The following is a 22910-nucleotide window of genomic DNA, read 5'->3' on the forward strand; positions in this document are numbered from 1 at the left end:
AAATACAATCAAGCCCTTGGCTGAACAAGATTGTGCACCCCTGGTCTAGAGCGTAACATTACAGCTAGGAGTATTGGTAGGTACAGGGGATCCCTAACTTGAATGATTTATATTTAAACATGGCTTGGCTTTGGCAGGAATTGGGCTTTGAGTAGTCTTCGGTCCTTGGCTCAAAAAGATACCATAGAGCCTCTTGGTTCGTTAAGGCCACGAGAGATATTTGCTAATGTACATGATGAAAGATGAAATATCATCTCTAAGACATTTTGAATGATATTGTTATGCAAAATATACCTGAAGATAAATGCCGTATAATCTCTGACCCATATTGAATAACATTGTTATTCAAAATGTATCTGAAGACAAATGCTGTATCATCTCTGTCCGATCTTGAATGGCAATGGCATTCAAAATGTTTTAGCTTTTGAAGATGTGTTCAGAAAAACGGAATGCTGCAAGCTGGTGTTTTAGTTTAACAGTTGCATATTTTTATTTCAGCGTTCTTTGTACATCGGCAGACTTAATTTAATGATTGGCCGAATGTTTCGAACCCATAAGCTATACTCGCCTCTGTATAATATTTCATTTCTTTGAGAGCTGTTCCAGCAGCACACAGCCGATAGAGTTTATTTGTGTGCACACAGCTGATAGACCTGATGGGTTTTTCAAGCATTATCACACTCTGACATAGCGTAAAATGGTACTGTGAAGTTTATGGCTCATTTGTGCTTCTCTTTTCGAAACAGCTACCATCAATATACAGTATATGTTTGAACATGGAGTCCTGTTTTGTTTTTTAGTCTGAACATCAGATTTATCCGATTAACTTGCATCACCTTTGGTCAGAATATCATGTCATTAATTATGTTCCTTTCCTTACCGTCCAAATACGATACAACTCCATGACCATCTCACGGTAATCTTGTTATCTACCGATTCTACGGACTAGTATGTAGGAATCGTTCTCCAAGAAGGAAATTGTATGTGCCTTTCACTGTCTCGAACATTATTAGTCTAAATTCCTCAGTTTAGTCCTAATTACTCTTCAGATCCAGTAGTATTGTCATGATTAATTCATCGTTAGAGAGATCACTGTATAAATCAGCATACACTTTTACTGTTTACCTCTTATGGATACCAATCAACACTCTGGAGTTCCGAATCAGGACTCGGATAGGCATGTTCACGATGGTTCTGAGCTAACTGCCACTCCAAGAAAATATCTGACCCAGTACCTCACCTGCAGGAACAGCAATAGATCAAGATTCAACAAAGATCATACTGACAATTAACGTTTGTTATTGTTTGTCATCAAACGTTTAATCACGATGGAATGGTTACATAGGTACCTTGTCTACCTCACGAATCTAATATTAATCAGGTATGCCTTCACAAGCAAAACACGCAGGCATATTGATCTATGCAAAAGAAAAATGTGCACGACAAGCTGAATATTGAGAAATATTAGATCAATGTAACATTCTACCTAGAAAAGATGATGTTCAAAGAAATGAGATAAGACAAGTCATTATCAAAATACTCGTTATGTACGTTGGTATTTCTGTCTATGGCCCAAAATAGAACTTTCACACACCTACCCATGCCTTCATCTTGCTGTTCCGTAATGATGAAAGCGCATACGATAGACTCGACGGCAAACTTTATGTGCAGACAAAAGGAAAGGTCAGTGGAAGGACGGAAGCGTAAAAAAGTACCAGTCCAACCTTCCCAGGAAGTAATCAGTACTTGTGTTGAGAAAAAAATCTATCAATATTCATTGCATTAGAAAAAGAATCCGATTCAAAGAACAATCTCATATTGTCTCAAAAGCTTGCCGTGATTATTTTTAGATTAAATAACAGGATTTCTTTGTGTACAGTGTCAATAGCCTGTGCATGGAGAGTGCAGTATAAATCTTTGAGTTGCGATAAGGGTTTTATCATAAATATAAAACTAGTGCTAATATTGGGCTTTATCATGTAGAAAACTTATCAGTGGGATTCATAATTAAAGTTTGTCATTCCGAGTTTCAAAATGATTTGGAACCTTGACGGTCCGAGTCAAAACAAAATAATACGTATTGAGACATTGACGTGGTGGAAAGCTATTGCTAACTGTGTCACTGGATTTAGTGCGTTTAGGTGCAATACTCAATAATAAAGAACAAGACCACAAACACGTAAAACAAAGAAAATATAAACAGTATACAGTCTTAAAGTAGAAGAAGTCGAATAAAATACATTTGGAAAGGAATTGATGGGTATGTTTGGCTATTTTGAAAATAGGATATAAACAAACTAGACAAGCTGAACTAGACATTCTCATGGCTTCTTTAATTTCAGGAGGGGGTTGCAACAATGAAGGATAAAACTGATATTACACATGACGATGTCAGAACCTTACAAACAAATGTAATGATATGGGAAATTTATTTTAATTTAATTAATCCGCACAACAAATCTAGTACTTCTGATATTTTCTTTTTCTTTAGTTACGTCATTTACTGTTGTTTTATTTTCCTATTAGGCCACATACGTTTCCCTTTTAAACTGGAAAGATACTAGATTTGGGATATCACTAAAGGACAATGTAAATTATGTGCAACACAAGATATAGGCATACTGGAAAGAACATGATGCTGTCCCTGACAGGAAATTTATTGTAGCAAATGGACCACCAGTGAATGGAACTTTTATGTACAGGAACGTTACTTGACCTGTCATTAGCATACAAAGAGATTACTTAAAGATTCTTTCTTATCTCAACCTTGTTTAATAGTGTTAGGTACCTAAAAGGTACATACTTGACCAATCATCATAATATTACACATTAGAAGAATTTATTTTTGTAAAGTGTGAAGACTTTTATACTTATTCATTAGTTTTAAAAAACAAAATTTGCACCAATCAAGACTTCCGAACAGAACATGTAAACCAAAATATATTTTCGCTTGCGATATTTGTATAAAACCTAGCCACGGCTTGCTATGTAATATTCTAAGATTTTTACCCAAATAAACTAAATGGAATTATGGGTTTTGAAAGACAATCATAAACCTAAGACAGACATTGAATGTCTAATCAATTGTCCTGTCGTTCTTATTTGTCTCCCTCAGATACGCTTAGTATAGTAACCGCTCCATGTTATTAGTCTATGCTCTTAAGATACGTAACAACAAAAGTGAAAACAAGGTTAGTAAAATTTAACAAATACTTTTTTTTCTAGAATACAAAGCAAAAAATGAGAACAAAACTACTTACACCTTTGCAAACTAAATCCAAAATTAATCCAAGAATTAAAAGCACAAGTCCTAGTAATACAAAGTCATGAATAAATTTCAGTTCAAGTCCCGAAAAGATTTAAAATTGAAGGCGATGACGTGTCTGTTATGGGCTGCCTCGTACTGATGTGTCAACAGTCTCTTGTTGAATCACAGAAATATTATTTCAGATTTAAATTCAGTACAAATTGCAATGAATATCTTAATCTAAGACTTTGTCACAACACTTTTGTATTTCCAGAGAAAAGATTCACTTGCATTGAATAATTTGAAGTTAATAAAATAAATAAAATAACCAATAAGATTCACATTAGACTCTCCAAAACCCTGACCCAAATCAACGTGTTTACCTTATTAATAATTCGATTAATTGGTTCCTACACATGCAGAATAATCAAGCTATTATTAGTTGTTTACATTCATGAAATAAAAAAGGTCAATCAGGTCAAACAGAAAGGAACTCAATTCTGGACAAGGTCAAGTCCATTAAACAATGTTACCTTACAATAACATGTAATGAAATAAATAAAAACCTAACAGGCAAATAATTAAATTAAATAAACATAGCATCTCTCTCTTACACACACACACACACACACACACACACCCACACACACACACACACACACACACATTACACACACATACACATACACATACACACACACACAATTGTGCACTTTTCAATGGTTTTGATCGCCATTGTATTAGAAACGGAATGCAAGTTTTCCCCAGGTGTTCAAGAGTTAAAGAATACGAGAACATCGATGACACTAAATGAATTATGGAAGGGCAACTTGTCTTCTCGGTTTTTACAAATAAGAACCTAGTTACAGGTGTACGGCGTTCTAACCTATCGTTTCATAGTCATGCATTAGATTATTTATATTGTTCATTGACGTTACGCTTGGCAGACGTCAACTATTTAACGTAAAGACGCTGGCTTAAAGAGTTTTTTGACTAATTTGACAAATATTATATAGACAAATTAGACAAGTTGAACCAGAAAGTCTGAGCTAATTTTGAATTTCAGATGGGAACAATGAAGGATAAAACTGAGGTTAGAAACGTTGATGCCGGAGCCTTACAAGCAAATGTCTCGATATGGAGAAGTTTATCAATTTTCGGTCGTAGTTAGTCCAAGAATTAGAACTGCAAATGAAAGCGAAGAAATTCAGTCAAATACCATGAAAGCAGAAATGAATAGCCACAAAATCTTCAAGATGATCTTTCAAGAATGTTTAAGTTAAAAAAGCATCAGAGATATAAAAAAATATTAATTGAAAATTTCAGATAGGGAAGACACTTCATACTAAGAAGTTTTGTGTCAGATAATTTCCATAAAATAATGTAATACATTGTTGATTTGATTATTCTCCAATGTAGTGAGTATGAGAGTTTTTTGTAAGTGCAGAGCTCAAACATTTTTTATCTGTTTCATTCCAAATACATACATATCTTTACGAAATAATTTCATTATTATCAGCTGTGATGTAAATGACTATATATTGTATATCTACATGTAAGATTCTCAATAAATTATTAGACGTATAACGTATGAGACTTGTTACATTTCGTCTTGTTCAATCTATATTTTCCCTATGACGTCATCAACACATTTGTGATTATAATATTTTACTTATATTCTAATACCTCACATTGTCACCTTAAGAACAACCTATAGGACTCCGCTGAATCACTTTAGATGTTCAGCCACCCAAATAGCATGACCTGGAAGACTGGACTCTATACTGCCAAGATGACGTTAAACTGTTTGACCTACGCTATCTCCTTGTCATTTTAAATATGAAGATCACAGCTGTCTTTGGTTATTTAGAAGTACCGCAGAGAGGGACTGACAAATACATTTTTTATGCATGCAAGCCATTTGCAATTTCGTTAACATCTGTTTACATGGTTCGGGTTTTCGTATTAATTTGTCCAATTGTGCAGAGTTTCCTGTTCTCCGCTCAATATCAATATGCTTAATGATACCACACAAACAATGCATTATACTTTCCAGTCTTCTCTTTTCCATCACTTACTTTCTACATATGTCACAAAGAAAGGGGCTACAAAATGAAATTGCGTGACTCATTCCTTGCTCCCTTCGTACTAAAATGATTCGAACTTCCTAGAGCTCCTTCCCACCGTCTCGGATTATGATGTATTCATTATTCTGAATCTCATTAGGAGCGATATCTCTGCTAAAATGGACATCACATAAGAACCGTTAAATATAGTTTGTTATGTTGAATTTTGGAATTCCCGATCCACATTTATTTCGTAGACTATCCGTGAAAGTCTTGTGTTTCACGCTAGGGAGAGTTACTGTTAGTATCGATATGCTTCGAGTATCATATTTCACTTTCAGCTGTACGAATGCTGTTAATTGATAGGTGAATGAAGAGGCCAACATCACATGACCTCGTATAGGTGCCAATCAGACCTGTTTATTAATAAGTATATTTCAATTTAATCATAATTATGTTCTTCTTATAGGTTCATACCCTTAGTGATGCAAGTTTATACAAATGTTCTATCAGATCTATACATCACGCGATGCTGCATTATCCGTCGTTTCTAGTGAGACTTAAAACGAGATAGTCTGTGCAATACTGCATTGCTGCAATATTCAGTGCAAAACATTCAAAGAGTTACGTAAATTGTAGCTTTGTGTAAGAACCTAAATAATAAATGACATCATTTTGATCACTAGCATAGCTAAGCATCAAAGTATTTCTTCTGTGAACGATTCAAGGAGAAGAATAAACGTGGACAACGTCTGGCACCAACGTAAACCTGAAGAGCCTTACGGTTAAATCGTATGAATATTTGAAGTTTGTTGTCAATTTTAAGATGTCATTCTCAGTTACTTTTGGAACTAAATCTATACAACGACATACATCAAATGCGATATAGATAGATTGCATTAGTCATCGTGATTTTCATACCAATGATTCCGATTAACCTTGACCTAATTGATAAACTAATGTTTTTACTCCAAATCTGTGTATATGTCATATATCTTGAAAGATTTTAACATGTCTTGAAATAGCTTATTACAGTTACATCTTTATACCAAATCAAGTCGTTTAGTTTTGAAACTTCCATCAATGAATTTCAACCTGAGACTGAAAATCGAAACAAAGATATTTTCAGTCCCAGTTTAATGTTGAAATACTCTACAGATGCTTTTTTGAAATATTGTGTAGTCTTGACAAGACATTAGCTTTATGTTTTCAGATAATATCCAAAATTCAAGGTAATGGAAAAACTAATTAGAGACAACAAAACGTTAATCTTTCCAAACAGTGAAAGGTATTGTTTTGTTCCATCTCTTATCTGTTATTAACATATTAATATCTTTCTAAAAGTCATCCAAAGACTTGAAATTGACATGTTCTGGCGAGTTTGTTCAATTGAAAGCGCCCAAAATATGCAATCATATTCAACATTCGTAATAATTGAATTTTGCGCATAAATGATAAATGACTTTTGTGAAATCTGACGGAGTCGATTGGCAATATTAGTTGTAGTTAATCGAATGATCCCATTGCAGCTTCAAACTGAATCATTGATTTTCAATAATTATAAGTGTTCGTAGTAATTTCAATTTCATTTTTCTCACCAACAAAGTGGAAAAAGGATTATCCAAGATTCGCATTTACTCATTATTTGCTAAAGACAAACTGGAGCGTAAAAAGTGTGCTAGTAATAAACTGGCCCCTCACTACAAAGCTTTCCAAGGACACATACAAACATATTGTGCTGGAAGTGAGGTTGTGTCAATGTAAAAATATACCGTCATCCCTAAAATGAGATCATTAGCCATACATGTGTTATATGAGTGACGCATAATGATGAGACGTTTTATATAAAAAGGACCACTGCATGTATATCTTTCCAACTGTGTCTTTTTCGCCTTTAAATGGAAAAAGCATGTCAATCTTTGTACATGTAATAGTACAAGTCATTGCTCATAATGGTTGGGTACTCTTAATGGATACAAGTTCGTTATATGGCGAATGCATGAATAGGTATGCTACTCAGATTATTCATCACCTAATGCAGAAGCTAATTGGTGACATTTTATAAAACATGACGAACAGTGCCTGCAAATTTATGTCATTTACCTTATCAATTAATTTAATTACATTAAATGTATTGTATCAAGTATAAATGTATTTGCACACTTCTCATGAAACAACACTCAAAACACACAACATCCACGTTAATTGGTGTCAGTGAACCTGGAAAACGATTGCAATCACAATATTTTGTAATCATTTGATAACAACGTTTACAGTTGACTGTGTCATAACAAAGAATTATAAGTACTGGAAGACAAAGTAGAAACATGGAAAAACACATTGAACATCTATAATTTTTCTCAGACACACGTGAAGTCCGCGATCCAAACAGTGTTATGTAGACGATACACAACTAAAATCGTATCTCTAGTCGTCTCTGGATTTAGTGCTGCATTCGTATTAATACAGGTTAATGTATTTGCGTAGTTGCATTCCTACTTATGCAGAAGGAATTAATGGTTTCCCTTGCACACAGATAATAATAGCAAACGTGCAGTTACCAGGAAATAAACAATTACACTGTGTATGTTCCAAATTTCACAGAACTGTTTGCAATGAGCATTTGATTCAGCATCAAAATACGTATCAAGTCCATGCCACATATATTTTCTAAATCCCCATACTGAATTTGGAACAGTTAAAGTTTATATTGCATTGTTTAAATTAATTAAAGTTGTTTACATATAAACGATAAATATTCCTTATCAAGTGTGAGAATCTCGACCCAGATTATTTTGAAATTAACGATTACATGATACGCTGTAACTGACTGATTGGCAATAATGCAGGGTGTCGTAATGCAGGGTTTCAGAAAGGCTGTTTGAATGGCATCAAATTTGTTTTATTATTTTGGGAACTCTGTTGCTATTATTGGTTGTGTGAAACGGCTGATATTGCAATTATCCGCATTATTTGGTCACTGTTTTGTCAGCACTTACATTGTTTTGACTTTCTTTTCCTGTTTATCTAATCTATGCTGCCATATTGGTCCTCCGGTCAATACAGTTTTATGACTGAAAGTCATATTGCAAGCATACCTAACACACGAGGACTTTCAAACGTTCCATACAGAGAGTACATTTGTGATCAGCGCTGTAAATAAAGAAGTAAATCCCAAAATGTTCCTAAAGTACATAACACCAAATGACTTAGTACTTTGCTTGCAGTTTACTTCATGGCCTCTATCATTTCATCCATATAGTTTGTTTTGGGTTTTTTGTATTTTAATCCGACGATCTTTATATAGCCTGGTATTATCAGTCCTTAATTCATATTATTATATGTTCATTTTTTTCCCCGCTAACTTTACATTGACAGAATTGTTAAATATTCCCCGATACTGAACGCGCGCGATAATACACATATAGCATTCACGTGAATAAACGAACTACTTTATTTTGTAAAAAAAACAATGGACTAAGACGCCAGCACTTTTGATTTGTAAACAAATCATGCACACTCGCGTACGAGGCTCTTTACGTTGTGGTTGTTTATTTGTTTCTGAATGAACTAAAACATGTTTCGTGGACTGCAAAAAACCCCAGATGTCTTGACATTTTGCGTTGATACAATGTTACGGATTTAGGCTAGCTACCTTGTATAAATGACGTATTTGGTCCTTACAAATAACAAGGCATATACTGTTTCTTTAGCTAATAAGAACGGCAAAATAAAATATACTTATAGTTTTACATCCTGAATTTCCTCAAACTGTTTTTTCTTAACTCTGCAAATCCGAATTACATGAGCCATGTCATAGGTTTTCAATCTGGATCACACATTTCGAAAGTGTGCTGTAATTTCGATGATAAGTGCAATTGCATCCTCCTTACTGCACTCAAAATGAAATACACATTAAATTCCATAGCGTCTTTTTGAAAATTGCAATTGAAAGACTTCATATTTTCCCCAAGTTATGTTTTCAAACATTCAGTGACAGAAACAAAAACACATTTGCAGACGTAAACACGATTCTCCCGCGCCACTTCAATCCGATGTATTTCATGTATAATTTGCACAGATGAATCCAGTCCAAAATCACAAACTTTCGTCGAATCGAAACAAAATACCAAAATATATTCACTCCAGATCAAATGGAAAAGTCGCTGCAATGTGCATTCATTAACAATATGACTGCAAATTTCAATTTTAACTAGACACGCCATTTTTTTTTCGAAAGTTTTGTCGACCGCGCGACTAAGTTTAAAATTATCTGGGCGGAGCTATGCGCGCATTAATAATGATGTCATTTTGTAATGTCAAATATGCGCTTGTGTATTTAGTTTGGAATACGGCATTCATTCATTTACATTGTTTCTTGTTGTGTATTTTGTGTATATAATTAAACCTTAGGTTGAATAAAAAAATGAGCATATAATAAAAAGGTTACTGCATTTGTATGGGAAAATAGGAACTCGTTTTGTCGGAAGGATATATTGCACTCACAAGTTCGTGCAGTATTCATTCCGAAAAACTCGTTCCTATTTTCCCATACAAATGCAGTAACCTATAAATACCACCGTAAAGATAATGAAGAGTGCTTAATATTACCTAAACATCCTAAATAACCTTTATATTTATGCACAAAATTAATTCCAAGAGACTTCTCTCTAGACGTCTTTACAAAACATTCCAGTCAAATTGGAAAATGGGTGTGAATTTCAAAACAAGAGTGATTTTTTCCACACAAAAGAACACCAGCTCTCATTTTAGACACAAATAATAGGTTTTCAAGCATTTCTTTAGCCACGTGGGATGATATAAAAGAATGTTGTTTGTTGAAATGCTCAGATATATTGCTCATGTGTACAAAACCCGCTGGATTCAACATGCAAATATTCAAATATCACTAGTATCAGCACATGCCACGACATTTTCATGGTAAACTCAAAATAGTCCTTGGGGTGCCCTTAAATAATTCGGCATCAGATCTAGTACATTCCAAAATTCTGCAACGTTCACATCTTTGTTTTCTCGTTTACATACAAAATACCAAAAGATATAGAGGTCGGATGGAGGGCGGGGTGTGTGCATTGTAGGCATACATAGCCTACGGGCGATATGTTTAACTTTCTATAATAACCTCAGTTCACTTTGATTTATGTTGCAGGAGCTTGGAGTGACTATCTACCTAAATGAGAATTAAATATATATATAATCTGGATAATTCAGATTTTTATAATGATTAGGTACATGGCTTGATTCAAGGCTTAAAATATAATAGTAGTATTAATTATCCACATATAAACACAAACAGGTAAAATTTAATATACCATCGTTATGAAACGATAGTCAGCTCTTCACATTCAAAAACATCCGTCATTTTGTCCTTTTTTATGTTTTGATGAATAGCTAAACCTTTCCTACACTATCTCAAAAAACGGTCTCCACAGGATCTACTGGATTAAGCTGAACAGGAATTTGTTTAGAGCACGCATATGATTTCCATATCATCCTTGGGAATTTCTACTGACGATTGACGAACAAACTTCCGACACGTTTAAACAACCCTTATTTCGTTTATTTTGCAGAATAAAGTCAAGTTCGATGTAATAACTTATGTGTTTCTAATTTAAAATGGATTTAAAATGATCTTTATCATTTGTTTCCTTCCATCATTAATCATCATCATCATCATCATCATCATCATCATCATCTGTGTCTCCATGCATTATAATAATGCGATTTGGTATCTCCACCTTAAGGGTTACACTCGAATTCTTCACGTTTAGAGTGTCCAGTCTTTCTTATTCCATAATATGGAATAGTACGAAAACTGGTTCACCTGCTACTTCCACTTTATTTAATTCTGCCTGGTTTTATTTCTCATACTTGTATTCCGGACCTCTAGGACAGGGGTCTCAAACTCATACCACCCTGACGGCCACATGAGGGCATTTCCGATGGCCCAAGGCCCGCACCACCATTGATATCTCATGAAACCTTGTACCAATCATTCTGAGGCCACATGATATGCTTGGCGGGCCTCATGCAGCCCTGTACCTTCGTATTTGAGACCCCTAGTTTAGGGAAATCTTTCTAACTACTCTCGGTGAGATTTCCTTCTTCTCGATACACTTGCAAGACCTAAACGCCTTTAAAAGGACTTGTTCATCGAAACTACTAATATTGACAAACTTAATAACGACCTCTTTTAGATTCAATGGTATCTGATTATTCCATTCCAGACACAACAGCAGAGTACAGTTATTTATGTTGAGTGTTAGCTTTCTCAAATTTTGTGAGCAAGGTAGCCAAAAAACGAGATCGTCATTATTTTCATTGTTTTCTAGCACAAGAGACGTAAGTGAATTCATGGACCTCAAAGCATTTGTCAGAAACAAAAGTTTCTCGTCATCAAGATCACCCTTGTACATCAGCGACTCAAGCCACATCACTTGACTATATTTATTTTTCTTGGATATCTTTGTGATGGAGAATCTGAATTTGTTAGTCTTTTCACCCAAGTCATGCTTTTCAAGTTTTTCGGTTTTCAACTTGCCTATTTTGACAAATATTTTCTTTCTTAATGTAGGTGAGAACTGACAAAGCATGTGAATAATCATGCTGTGTTTTAGAGCAACTTCCATGTCTGAAACGATGTAATCGAAAGCATGTCCCTTCTTAAATGCGATTGCCATGGAAACAAATAATTGGTAAATGAGCATATTTGTGAAAGTTAAGGTTGATAGACTCTCTGTTGGTTTTAATGGCAGAGATTCATTTATGAGACCTATTTCATGCAGGACTTCAAGAGGAAGCGTATCCTTTCCTCTTGCTGGGGTTCTGCGAGCCAACCTTTCTTCCTCTGCCAAACTCTTCTTTTCACACAAAAAGATTTCTTCCGCTGTCATACTGAGTTCATACATAAGACCCTTAATCGTAACAAATCGCTCGTCTAATTTGTTAACGCTTATGCGGACCGCGGGAGAGTTTCTTTGTGATAGTTTCATGATTGTTTCCTTGTTCCGCGTAATTGTTTCCTCAGTGTCAAGTACGTGTTCCACTATGCGAAGAAGAATATCCGTAATTTCAATGTAGGGGTTTTTGTTTTCCATCCATACAAACAAAAGAATAAGACAGAGATACGGTAATTTTAGCAGACTTTGCACATGGAGATTTCTTGTAAATGTCAGAAAGTTATTAATATTAAAATCCTCATTATGTTGATTGAATTTACTCAAAACCTTGCCAGCATATGTTGCTGACTTTTCAAGAGGAATTTCACAGATCTTAAATAACTCCAACTGTATTGAACTATCAACACATGCATTAAGGATCAATTTAAAACTGCTAGGTCGACATGTAAAAATAACAGTACATGCAGAAAATAGCTTATGATCCAAGACTTCTGACATAGGTTTTACATATTCACTAATTATATCGAAACCATCAATGAGTATAAGTATAGAATGGGCATGGGTTTTATCATATATGTACGTCGTTATGATATTTAAATATTCTGGTTGTCCTTGAAACAAATAGTGTTGCAATAATTCCTGGAACGAAAGTCCTCTGTCAGAAGATTTGAGTGGCAGGTATAATAGGATTTGATATTCTCCAAGGTTAGGTAAATTAATACCCTGTACATTCGCCTCCTCAGTTTTCGAGTTTTGTGACCAGCATTGTACAAGATGCTTGCACCATGTTGACTTACCACTGCCGCTACATCCAACAATTATAATCGGAGAAATATGAATATCTTCTTTAGAACCCGAAGCCTTATATGATGTTGTCCAGGTTTTATCAGTTTCTGTATCTTTGAAATCTCTGGTTTCAATTTGTTGAAAGTCCAAGTCAATGTACACTTCTGATACGTCAACAATGTTTTCTTTGTCGATGGATGACAGAGATACAAGCGTCATATCTTTGTACAAACCGCGCAGATAGTTCTGGATTTCAGGTACACCTGGTAAGAAATCTATATGTATGTTATAAAAGAAGCAACTTCAAACGACACGCAAAGTAATGATTTTATTTAACTTATATGTATCAAATCTGAATTTGTTTATCCCAATCAAGCTGATTGATTGTTAATTTGCAATTAAAATTACTTCAGAGGTCTACACATAGAAAGTCGTAAACTTTCTGAGATACTGGTGAAGCTAAACCTAAAAGACAAAGTGAGATTCATAGAGCTATATTGGCTGACAACATTGATAACATAATTTTCAAACCCAGTTTATACTTGTTTGGAGATAAAGTAGTCAAACTTCAAGAGCTTATATCCATTAAATTGATTCTTAGTATCGTTTATACGATTTGGGACAAATGAAATATTTTTACTTAAATTTACCGTACCTTTACTTGAAGTTTCCTCGTTTTCAATTAAAGGATATCCCTCATTCGGTGGGCATGCCTCAGCTGAAAAACAAATATGGTTCTTACCTTTACTCTGCTGGGTTTAATTCACATAAGTATTTTTCTTACAAGACATTTTTACTGAAGTTCTGAGATCCATGGCGCCCAAACGTGTTCAAATATGAAATTATTCTAACTCGTGTTCAGTATTTACAATTCTGAAATGTAATATAAACATTTCTACAAGATGTCGATTATTTTAATGTTGCAATATTGCAGTAGTTTATGTATTCCAAAATTGTAATGAAATTTGCGTCTTGGACTGCTTGAATAACTATTAGTTTTTGCAACCTTTAATATCGTAAAATTAATTCATATACAATTATGACACATATTCAATTATAAAGGAGGTTTCAAATGAGATCGAGATATAGAAAAGTTACATATGTGTTTTTATCCGAATGGGTGGAAAAAACAAGTTTTATACAGTGGAAGATGCGTGAGGTCTTGAGTTCGAACCCCAGCCGAGTCATACCAAAGACGTATAAAATGGTACTAGCAGCTGCCTCGCTTGGCGTTCAACATTAAGATGTTACTGTTAGGACTGCTCGGGCTGGTGTTATGATACCACCAGTGGTTGTTCTGGTGATAGGATAATGCGACAGGGTGGTACATCATGTTATAGATCTGTGGCATGATGCCCCAGTGCTAAACATCACTATAAACTGTCACACTGCAGACATCGTAGCGATCTGATTGAAATATTTTAAAGCTACGCTACAAATCCAAATCACACACGCACGCACACACAGTGTAACTTAATTATGTGTCTATTTTTGTGTTTTAACTGTAAAGTGTATCTAGTTTATTCTAGAAGCCATTTGGTTTCGTTAAAGTCACCATGTATGCACCAATTAAATTGTCGAAATAACAGGAGTAATGTTTACACCAAAGGCAGGGGCATTTCTAACCACGCCTTAAATCTTCACATGACCTCAATAAGTCTTTCCTACGTTGTCTGGATTCTTAAACTTTTATTACAATATTTTAGCGGAGGAATGCATTCTCTCTCTCCCTCTCTCTCTCTCTCTCTCTCTCTCTCTCTCTCTCTCGCTTAGCATTGCATTGCACACCAGCTTCATCTGAAAACGCTTTTTCAAACATTCTATCCGAGATATGGCTGTCAACTTCAACAATTCTAATATCTCCACGGTTGATACTGTGAATGTCCATATTCTGCCCGTCACTACTAACATTAATCCTCCATTAACCCCCGCAGCAAAAAGGTCATTTTACCCCACAATTTAACTTCATTTCTTAAAATCATAAAATTGTGTCGCACTTTTTTATCATTTAAAACGTATAGTAATAAATTATTCCTGATATTTATTGAGTGGCTATTAAATAATAATTCAAAAACTAAACGTAGTTCCATGCTGGGTGTGAGATACAGACTTTATACGTGTGCGATACAGACTGAACATCTGTACCGAACGATATGATCAGCCATGTTAGATTAAATAGGTATGTAATAAATAAATATATCATGCAGCTTAGTATTCAGACACGAATATCTTTTAATTCAACACATATATGGCTATCTTTACGTGATATCTTGGTCCTTTCTTAGATGCCGATGATGGAATGTACCTTGAAGTAACAGAGAATAGTTTACATGACATCGAAACGAATTTACAAGTTCAAACGGTTGTTTCATTTGTCACACATATATCTCCTCAAAGAAGCAGGAATCAGGAATGATAATGCCTGTATTGATTGTTATATGTACTGTCACTGACATTCATGTTCGTACCTAAGTTTAAATATGGGCGAAAGTTCATGTTATTTAAGTCAAGTCCTAACTGTATATTGAAAGCGAAAAAACAGTTATGGATAATGCCAAATTATACTCCTCTAACTAGCTGCAATCTTGAAAACTGATAGGAATTTGGTAAAGTCGCGTATCAAACACAGCAATATTTTCATTAATTTTTATATACGTTTACACCAATATAAGTTTGTTTACTTGGCAGCTAATATCAATGTATTTAAACGATTTCACATAAATTTAAATTAAGTTGTAAATAGCTAGGCTGGTGACCTTCTTGTGTAAAATATAAAAAAAATCTCCTTGAAACAAAATTCATTTTGAGCAATATGGACAGTACAGCGAGAAAAATTGGCAAATGAAAAATTAAAGATATCATTATGCACAAAGTTCTCAAGGCAACATTCAAAGTATTCAAACACTTTAAGGAGACACAAAAATATTATCGAAAATTCAAAATAGATCGATAACAAATAAATCGTATTAAGAATATTTACAAAGATATCTCATCAAATTTCTAACATGTGATTGTGAAGACGTCATTCCAACATATAAGACCTCACCGCAAATTTTACAAAATGCCATTGAAAGTGAAAGACGTCATCGCACAGAAAAAAACACACCTCACAGTAAAATTTGATACTTCATAATGAAAAGGATATCATTTCTGACGAAAGTTTCCGTTTAAATAAAGGCGGTAGTAGGCGTTTCGGTAGGCCTCCCCGATCACTCCACCATGTTAACATTCATCTCGGTATTAATTATAACTTGAACTTACAAATACGTCACTGAAATTACAGCAATATCATTTACAATAAAACCTCCAATTCTGATCATTGTCAAGTAACAATTTGATATAGTTACTTCCATTAAGCATCTGAGAAACTGAACTTCTTCTTGAAATTGAGACCATATATATATATATATATATATATATATACTTTAATTACGATAAGAAAAATGTCAAAGTCATACTGGTCACAGAGAGATGCTCTCCTGCATATAAAATATGTATTCAAGGAATATTTTACTTGAAAGAATTTTTAAAACTAAAATCAGCAGGGACCCTATGATAATAAATTAAATAGAATTTAAAAAAAACTGAAATTATAATTATTTTCTTGAATATAACTTAAAATTGTAAATAATGAATCTTTCCGTTTCATTTTGTGTTATGGATCTTGATTCAATCTAGCTTTCTGTTGCTACATGTTTCCTCGATACTAAAGCGGAACTGGTTTATTTTCATGATTCAGACGAAAGAATTTCTTTCTTTTTTAAACAGCTTATGAGGAAAGAATAGTGGATGGCATTATGATTATGATTTTCATCATCATCGTTCAACCAACCAACTTTAAATCCTCCATCATCATCAACATCAACAGACTACAAAAATGCGCAAACAACCGACTAGGCTATATATAACGCATTCATCAATTCTGAGCGTCAAATGTCTCGATGGAAATGGCCGTGATACAGTGACATGAAGACTAATCATAAAGCCAGAAAGCATTTTTATTTCAACGGTGTCCCCTGACGTATAATTTAATTTTTTTCTTCTTATATTTGTCATAGGTATGGTTTGGAATTTAATGTGATATCTTTAATTTTTCTCTGATATATATTTTGTTTCACACTGATGCCTTGTTTAAGCGAAAATGATGTATTTATTGTTTCAGTGACGTATTTATGTCCTGGTCGGTCGCACATAAAATTAAAACAGTTTATATCTATACTACAATTCCATACCAGTCTCTGTATGTTTGCCTTCAGTCGCCGCCAAATCCATCTGTTCACTTGGTCTCTTTCCACCTGAATAACAGAAGTATGTAATACTTGTTTTGTCTGTATCCATCAATTATAAGACACTGAACATATATTTCGTTAGTTATCGGCTGAAGGAGAAAATTTACTATTGTGTATAAATAGAACCATGGTTTGTCAAGAGGTTAATTTATACCCATCTGATATTAAATAGTTCACCATTCGGCGAAGGAATCAAACATGTACATTTGTATTTGTGTTGTGTGTTTGCTTTATTAACAGTGCAGTTTAGTTCTTCATTGTCGAAACAAGTGGTGGTAATATAATTTTTGGCCGTGTTGCTACACATTACATAGTGCAAATGCTTATAACGAACCTCACCAGAAACTGTGTGGGAGTGAACTGACAAGCTATAATATACACAAGGTACTTATATGATCTTACAGTATGATTATATTTCTTGTTTAGCAAAAATCATCTCGAGTATTTAACATTATACATGTATATAGATAAGAAATATGAAATCACACAATAGCCTTGAAGAGGAAATACATTTCTAGTAGATAGAAAGAGCAACGAGTGAATATCATTCCAAGAAACCGACGTGCATAAATAAATCTACTTGAATAAAACTCTCGCTCACTCTCATGAAAATACCACAAATCCACTCTTTTGCCTTCTCATGATAAGATGGTCATATATATTACTCACGAGAAAATTTTCGTTTCCACCAAATCACTGCCAAACTTGATATTACAGTGGCAATCAGGGCTACTAGTACAATCGGAAGAATAATAGGTACAGGATCTGGTGTCAATCCATCGTCAAGTCGTCCATGTTGTGATTCTAGCGATAATAAAAAATAAAATAATTGTGACCTAAAATATGTGAATGTTTTTACCTTTTTGTTGGTCTTTTTCTCAGTTGATCCATTAAAACAATATTTGAACACGACTGTCTTTCTTTTAGCACAAATGTAATAACCTTTGTAGCACTTTATACGGATTTAAAAGACCCCGCTATAAAAGCTCAGTTGCATATCTAGAAGCCTTTATCGCCACAGTTGAAAATGACGAATCGAAAGACATTAACCATGCCAGCAGAATTTTAAATTTGAGCATAGAATAAAATGATGCCGTAGATTCATCGAAAAACGAAATATGAACATCCTAATCAATTCTGTAGATAAGGGCTCCGTTATAGGCATTCTGAATAAGGAAAACTAAAATAAATGAAGCGAATAGACAATTAAGCAATGCCACGTTCTACCAAAACCTAGACCAAGATTCAACACTGAAATGAAGAAAAAAAACATTCCAAATTGTTCATGAAAAGTAGAAAATTGGACACGTAAAACAGCAAACCAAAGACTGGGTCCACAAAACCCAAGAGAAAGAAGAGTTTCAACTCTAATATCCGCAAACTAGGAAACCCGGGCACATATTCACTCGCCGTTAGCGGCTATCGCACAGAAAGGATATCATAACATGATACAGTTCGTGAGCCAGCATGTGCACAAATACCATATTATCTTCTTGACACGATAGATTAAGTCATTAAAAGCAAAGCAAATGAACCATTTCCGATATATACGATGCTTGTTTTCTTGGATGTCATATGCGTGTATACTAATATGCCGTGCAGTGAAGACATATACGCCTGAGGAAGGATGGTAACAAGAAATGTCGAGGATCCGCAATGCGATGGATGCCGTTTACCAAAGGACCTGGGTTGGAATCTCCATACAGTACGAATTAAAACTTATCTAAATGTATGATAGCATTATTTGTATTAAATATTAATTCTACCTACTATTATCAAGCATTCTCCTATAGAAGCCAGGATAGCTCTTTCTATTCTGTAATATATATATATATATATATATATATATATATATATATATATATATATATATATATATATATATATATATATATATGGTTTCAATTTGATCATTTAGTTCAAAAGATAACCTTGCACCAAACGAAGGATAATAGAAAGCATTATGCTGATGGCAACAAGAAACGAATTCTTGTTTTCATGGAAAGTCGATCTTGAACTAATATACTAAAATGAATATAAATAATTGCCATAATTGTATTCCAATCCAAAGAGAAGTTCTGAATATAAGGACAAAAACTTTCAAACATATACGTTGATAATCTAGTTTGTATAGGCTGCAGTGGCGGATTTAGTTGTGACGTCAATAAATCATAGAAAGGATATCCCTGATATAATGGTTTACTCAGGGCCTCCCTTGGAAATACTTTTCTTTGCGCCACAGAAGCCATTTTATGCCATGATGCAGGGACTTAAATACATAAGTAATATTATACTGGCCCTTTTTCAATCTATATAAACATGACAATATAACAGTTTTACATCTTATTTTACATTTCAAAGCACAAGAATAATTATTAATAAATATAACAATACCATGTGAAGTTCAATGTTATTTTATTCCAATCCAAAGAGAAGTTCTGAATATAAAAACAAAAACTTTCAAACGTATACATTGATAATCTAAGTTTTACAGGCTGCAGTGGCGGATATAGTTGTGACGTCGATAAATAATATAAAGTATATCCCTGATATAATGGTCCCCTGCAAATACTTTTCTTTGCGCCATGAAATTTGCTAAATTTAAAACTGTGGAGCCACTGTTCAGCCACAGGAGCTATTTTATGCCATGATGTAGGGACTTAAATACATACGCAATTATATAAACATGACAATATAACAGCTTTACATCTTTTTTACATTTCAAAGCACAATAATAATTATTAATAAATATAGCAATACCATTATATACATGTGAAGTTCAATGTATAACATATGAAAAGCAAGAATAATTATTAATAAATATAGCAATACCATTATATACATGTGAAGTTCAATGTATAACATATGAAAAGCAAGAATAAAGAAGAATCTTTTTATGACTGATAATACAGAATACTGCTTTGTCTTTATGAACAATGTCATTGATACTTCTTCAATATCGGCCTCATTTTTCCCAGACCATTTCTTAAACGCCTTTCTGAAATAAGATTTCTCAACACTGGGCCCATCAATAGAAATTCTCATTAAATTTTTCAGAGTAGATGTACCCATAGCATTTCTTAAGCTTGTTTTGATCAGATTCTGGCAACTGAACCCCCTCCCACAGTCTGCAGTAAACAATAAGGGGCAACAAGTAATCTGGTAGTAGCCTCAGATGCAGTTGGATATAAATCATTGTTTTTCAGAGCTAGATTAGCCATATTCTTTGTTTCTGATACCGATTTGTTTTATAAAGTAAATTTTTAATATTTCATTGAAATAAGCGACTCGGGCTCTTCCTTGTAGCCGCAGCCTGTTACTCAGTTACGTTCAGACCACAAAATGGTGTTATCTAAGTAAATAATCCCTAAAACACTAAGCCGTCCCGAGTGCGTCTCACAATCAGAGTTTGCAATAAACATAAATTAACAACACGTGCAAATGTCACAGAATATTTTTGCCGAATTGTACAACAATAAAGCATATCCCCCGACCATTCGTTATTTGCTACCTATCACATATTTGTGGGCCCCGAGTGCCCAAGTGGTCTAAAGCGCTCTCCGTTACGGATCACTGCCATCTCACCTCTGTCTGTGTAGGTTTGAGTCTCTAATTAGGCCAATGTGGGTATGTGAGAAAGCTTGCCAGTAGCTTCTCAAGGGTCGGTGGTTCTTTCCGGGGGATTTCCCGGGTTCTTCCTCCGCCATTAATACTGGCCGACATGTATAGCCTATCGTGTGCTGAAAAATTGCGTTAAACCCTACAACAACAACAACAACAACATCTATTTTCTTCTTATAACTGACTAACAGCTTGCAGTTAGCTGCAATCATATTCGAATACCGTCTAATTCATCTTCCACCGACATAATCCACTGACTGCTACGCATAGTGAAAACATGTATTATGTGGCCTGAGTCGCTTATAGCAATGAAAAATTATAATTTACTTTACTAAAATTTGTCACCATAAACTTGCGCCAGTCAGTAAAAAAAAAAAAACGCCACTTTCAAAATTATTTTGCCTAGCGGAGGCACTGGACCTGTGAAAAAATTACACGGCACTATCAGGTTAAGCTATATACTAACTAATTAAGATAAAATCTGATTACGGAGATAGACTGTACATGGAATCAGTTTTACCAGCTGATACATTTGTACAGTATATTCGGAGAACCTAATACAAAACATTTTCAAACTCTGCGATGAAATATTCATGTCATACAGTATTTTATTACTCAAATTTGTTACTCACTGGTAAGGCCCGTGCAAAGATAAGAAATGTTCCCTTGGTAGCAGTTGGCCGAATCTCCCTCGGCGCATACGACATATTCCCCGGACTCGAAATTTCTTCCCAAATCAAGGAGGCTTTGGTTTTGTAACTGTAAATAAGAAATTTTGAGATTACAAATTTTTTATGATGGCATGTTGGTGGAATGGTCAATAACATTTAATTTCCGACCATTTAATAACAGACTACAGCTCAAAATATTTCAAAGGCAAACCAAACATTTTCCTTGTAATGCGACTGCCTCATTCGGGAATAATTAAAAAATAACTTTTGTTTTGCAAACACCTGTTTGCTTGAAACTCAGAGTTACAAATTGCAGAGAATCGCGTATAACGGAATTTACTATCGAGGAAATTTCAAACCAATCCAACCGATATAGCGTCTATGTGACACCTAGAAAGTTATTATTGCAACTAAATAGAACGCATATTATTTAGGTTCATTGATAAACTTTAACCAGTATATAACAAAGAGTACTGCATCAGACATGAATTGAGGAACAGTTTTCTTTTTTTTCAATGTCGTGCTGATTTTGGTGAGTAGTGCAAATTATGTGAAAAGTATCTTGTATTTGATAACTGAAGGACGATGGCGGTGGTTTCCATCTAGCAATTTAGTCCGGCTCTACGTCAAACTCAGGATGACGTCACAATAGCATTAAAACTATTGACAGTTTATTGTGGATTTTACTGATGTAAGTTAAGCATCTAACAAAATAGAGACACTCTACATTGAGGAGGAGGTGCTAGAATTAAACATAGTTTATGTCCAGACAAATGTGTAGACTCGTCCAAGAGCGAGATATGGATAGACTAACTTGAAAATTTCGCCTGCATCACAACAATTTGTTATCAATATGATGTTTGTCACGAGTCTATGCTCTTAGAATAACAAAAAAGAGCGAAAGACAACAATCTTTGTAAAATTTAACAAACACTTTATTTCGCAAGAACACAACGTAAAATTGAGAATTAAGGATTTTCGGTATTGTGGATTAAATCCCATAATAGTCCAAGAATTCAAGACAAAAGTCCTAGTAATTTGAAGTCCGGAATAAAACTCAGTAGAAGTCCAGAATAAATCCGAAAACTGAAGCTATTAAAGTGTTTATGTGTCAACAGTCTTTTGTTGAACCACAGAAATATAATTCCAGGTTTGAATATACTACAAATTCCAATAAATGTCTCTATCCAAGAGTTATATCAGAGCAGGGTATACATTTTGAAAAGATAATCGCTTGAATTCAATAATTTGAAGAAATAAAATTCAGCCTAAAATTACTGGTCACAGCATATAATACAAAACTTGTTCTA

At 34.3% G+C, this 22910-nt stretch overlaps 1 protein-coding gene across 5 annotated transcripts in view; it reads right to left on the reverse strand.

The window, feature by feature from the left end:
- Nucleotides 1-2312: 2312 nt before the first annotated feature.
- LOC149807559 (uncharacterized) overlaps nucleotides 2313-22910 on the reverse strand; it is a 108293-nt gene continuing 87695 nt past the window's right edge. For 2 of the 5 annotated variants that reach the window (XM_089967784.1, XM_089967776.1), the window contains exons 6-10: nucleotides 21562-21688; nucleotides 17978-18112; nucleotides 17252-17314; nucleotides 13675-13737; nucleotides 2313-13294 (exon numbers count right to left, since the gene is read on the reverse strand). In XM_089967784.1, coding sequence (XP_089823910.1) covers nucleotides 11394-13294; nucleotides 13675-13737; nucleotides 17252-17314; nucleotides 17978-18112; nucleotides 21562-21688 — 2289 coding nt within the window. In that variant the 3' untranslated portion in view covers nucleotides 2313-11393. The remainder of the gene's footprint in view (nucleotides 13295-13674; nucleotides 13738-17251; nucleotides 17315-17977; nucleotides 18113-21561; nucleotides 21689-22910) is intronic. The other 3 variants (XM_089967792.1, XM_089967811.1, XM_089967801.1) reach the window with 3 other exon arrangements.

Source organism: Sinohyriopsis cumingii, chromosome 1 (genome assembly GCF_028554795.1).
Source record: "Sinohyriopsis cumingii isolate HCF-2022 chromosome 1, ASM2855479v2, whole genome shotgun sequence".
In the NCBI taxonomy this organism is placed as follows: domain Eukaryota; kingdom Metazoa; phylum Mollusca; class Bivalvia; order Unionida; family Unionidae; genus Sinohyriopsis; species Sinohyriopsis cumingii.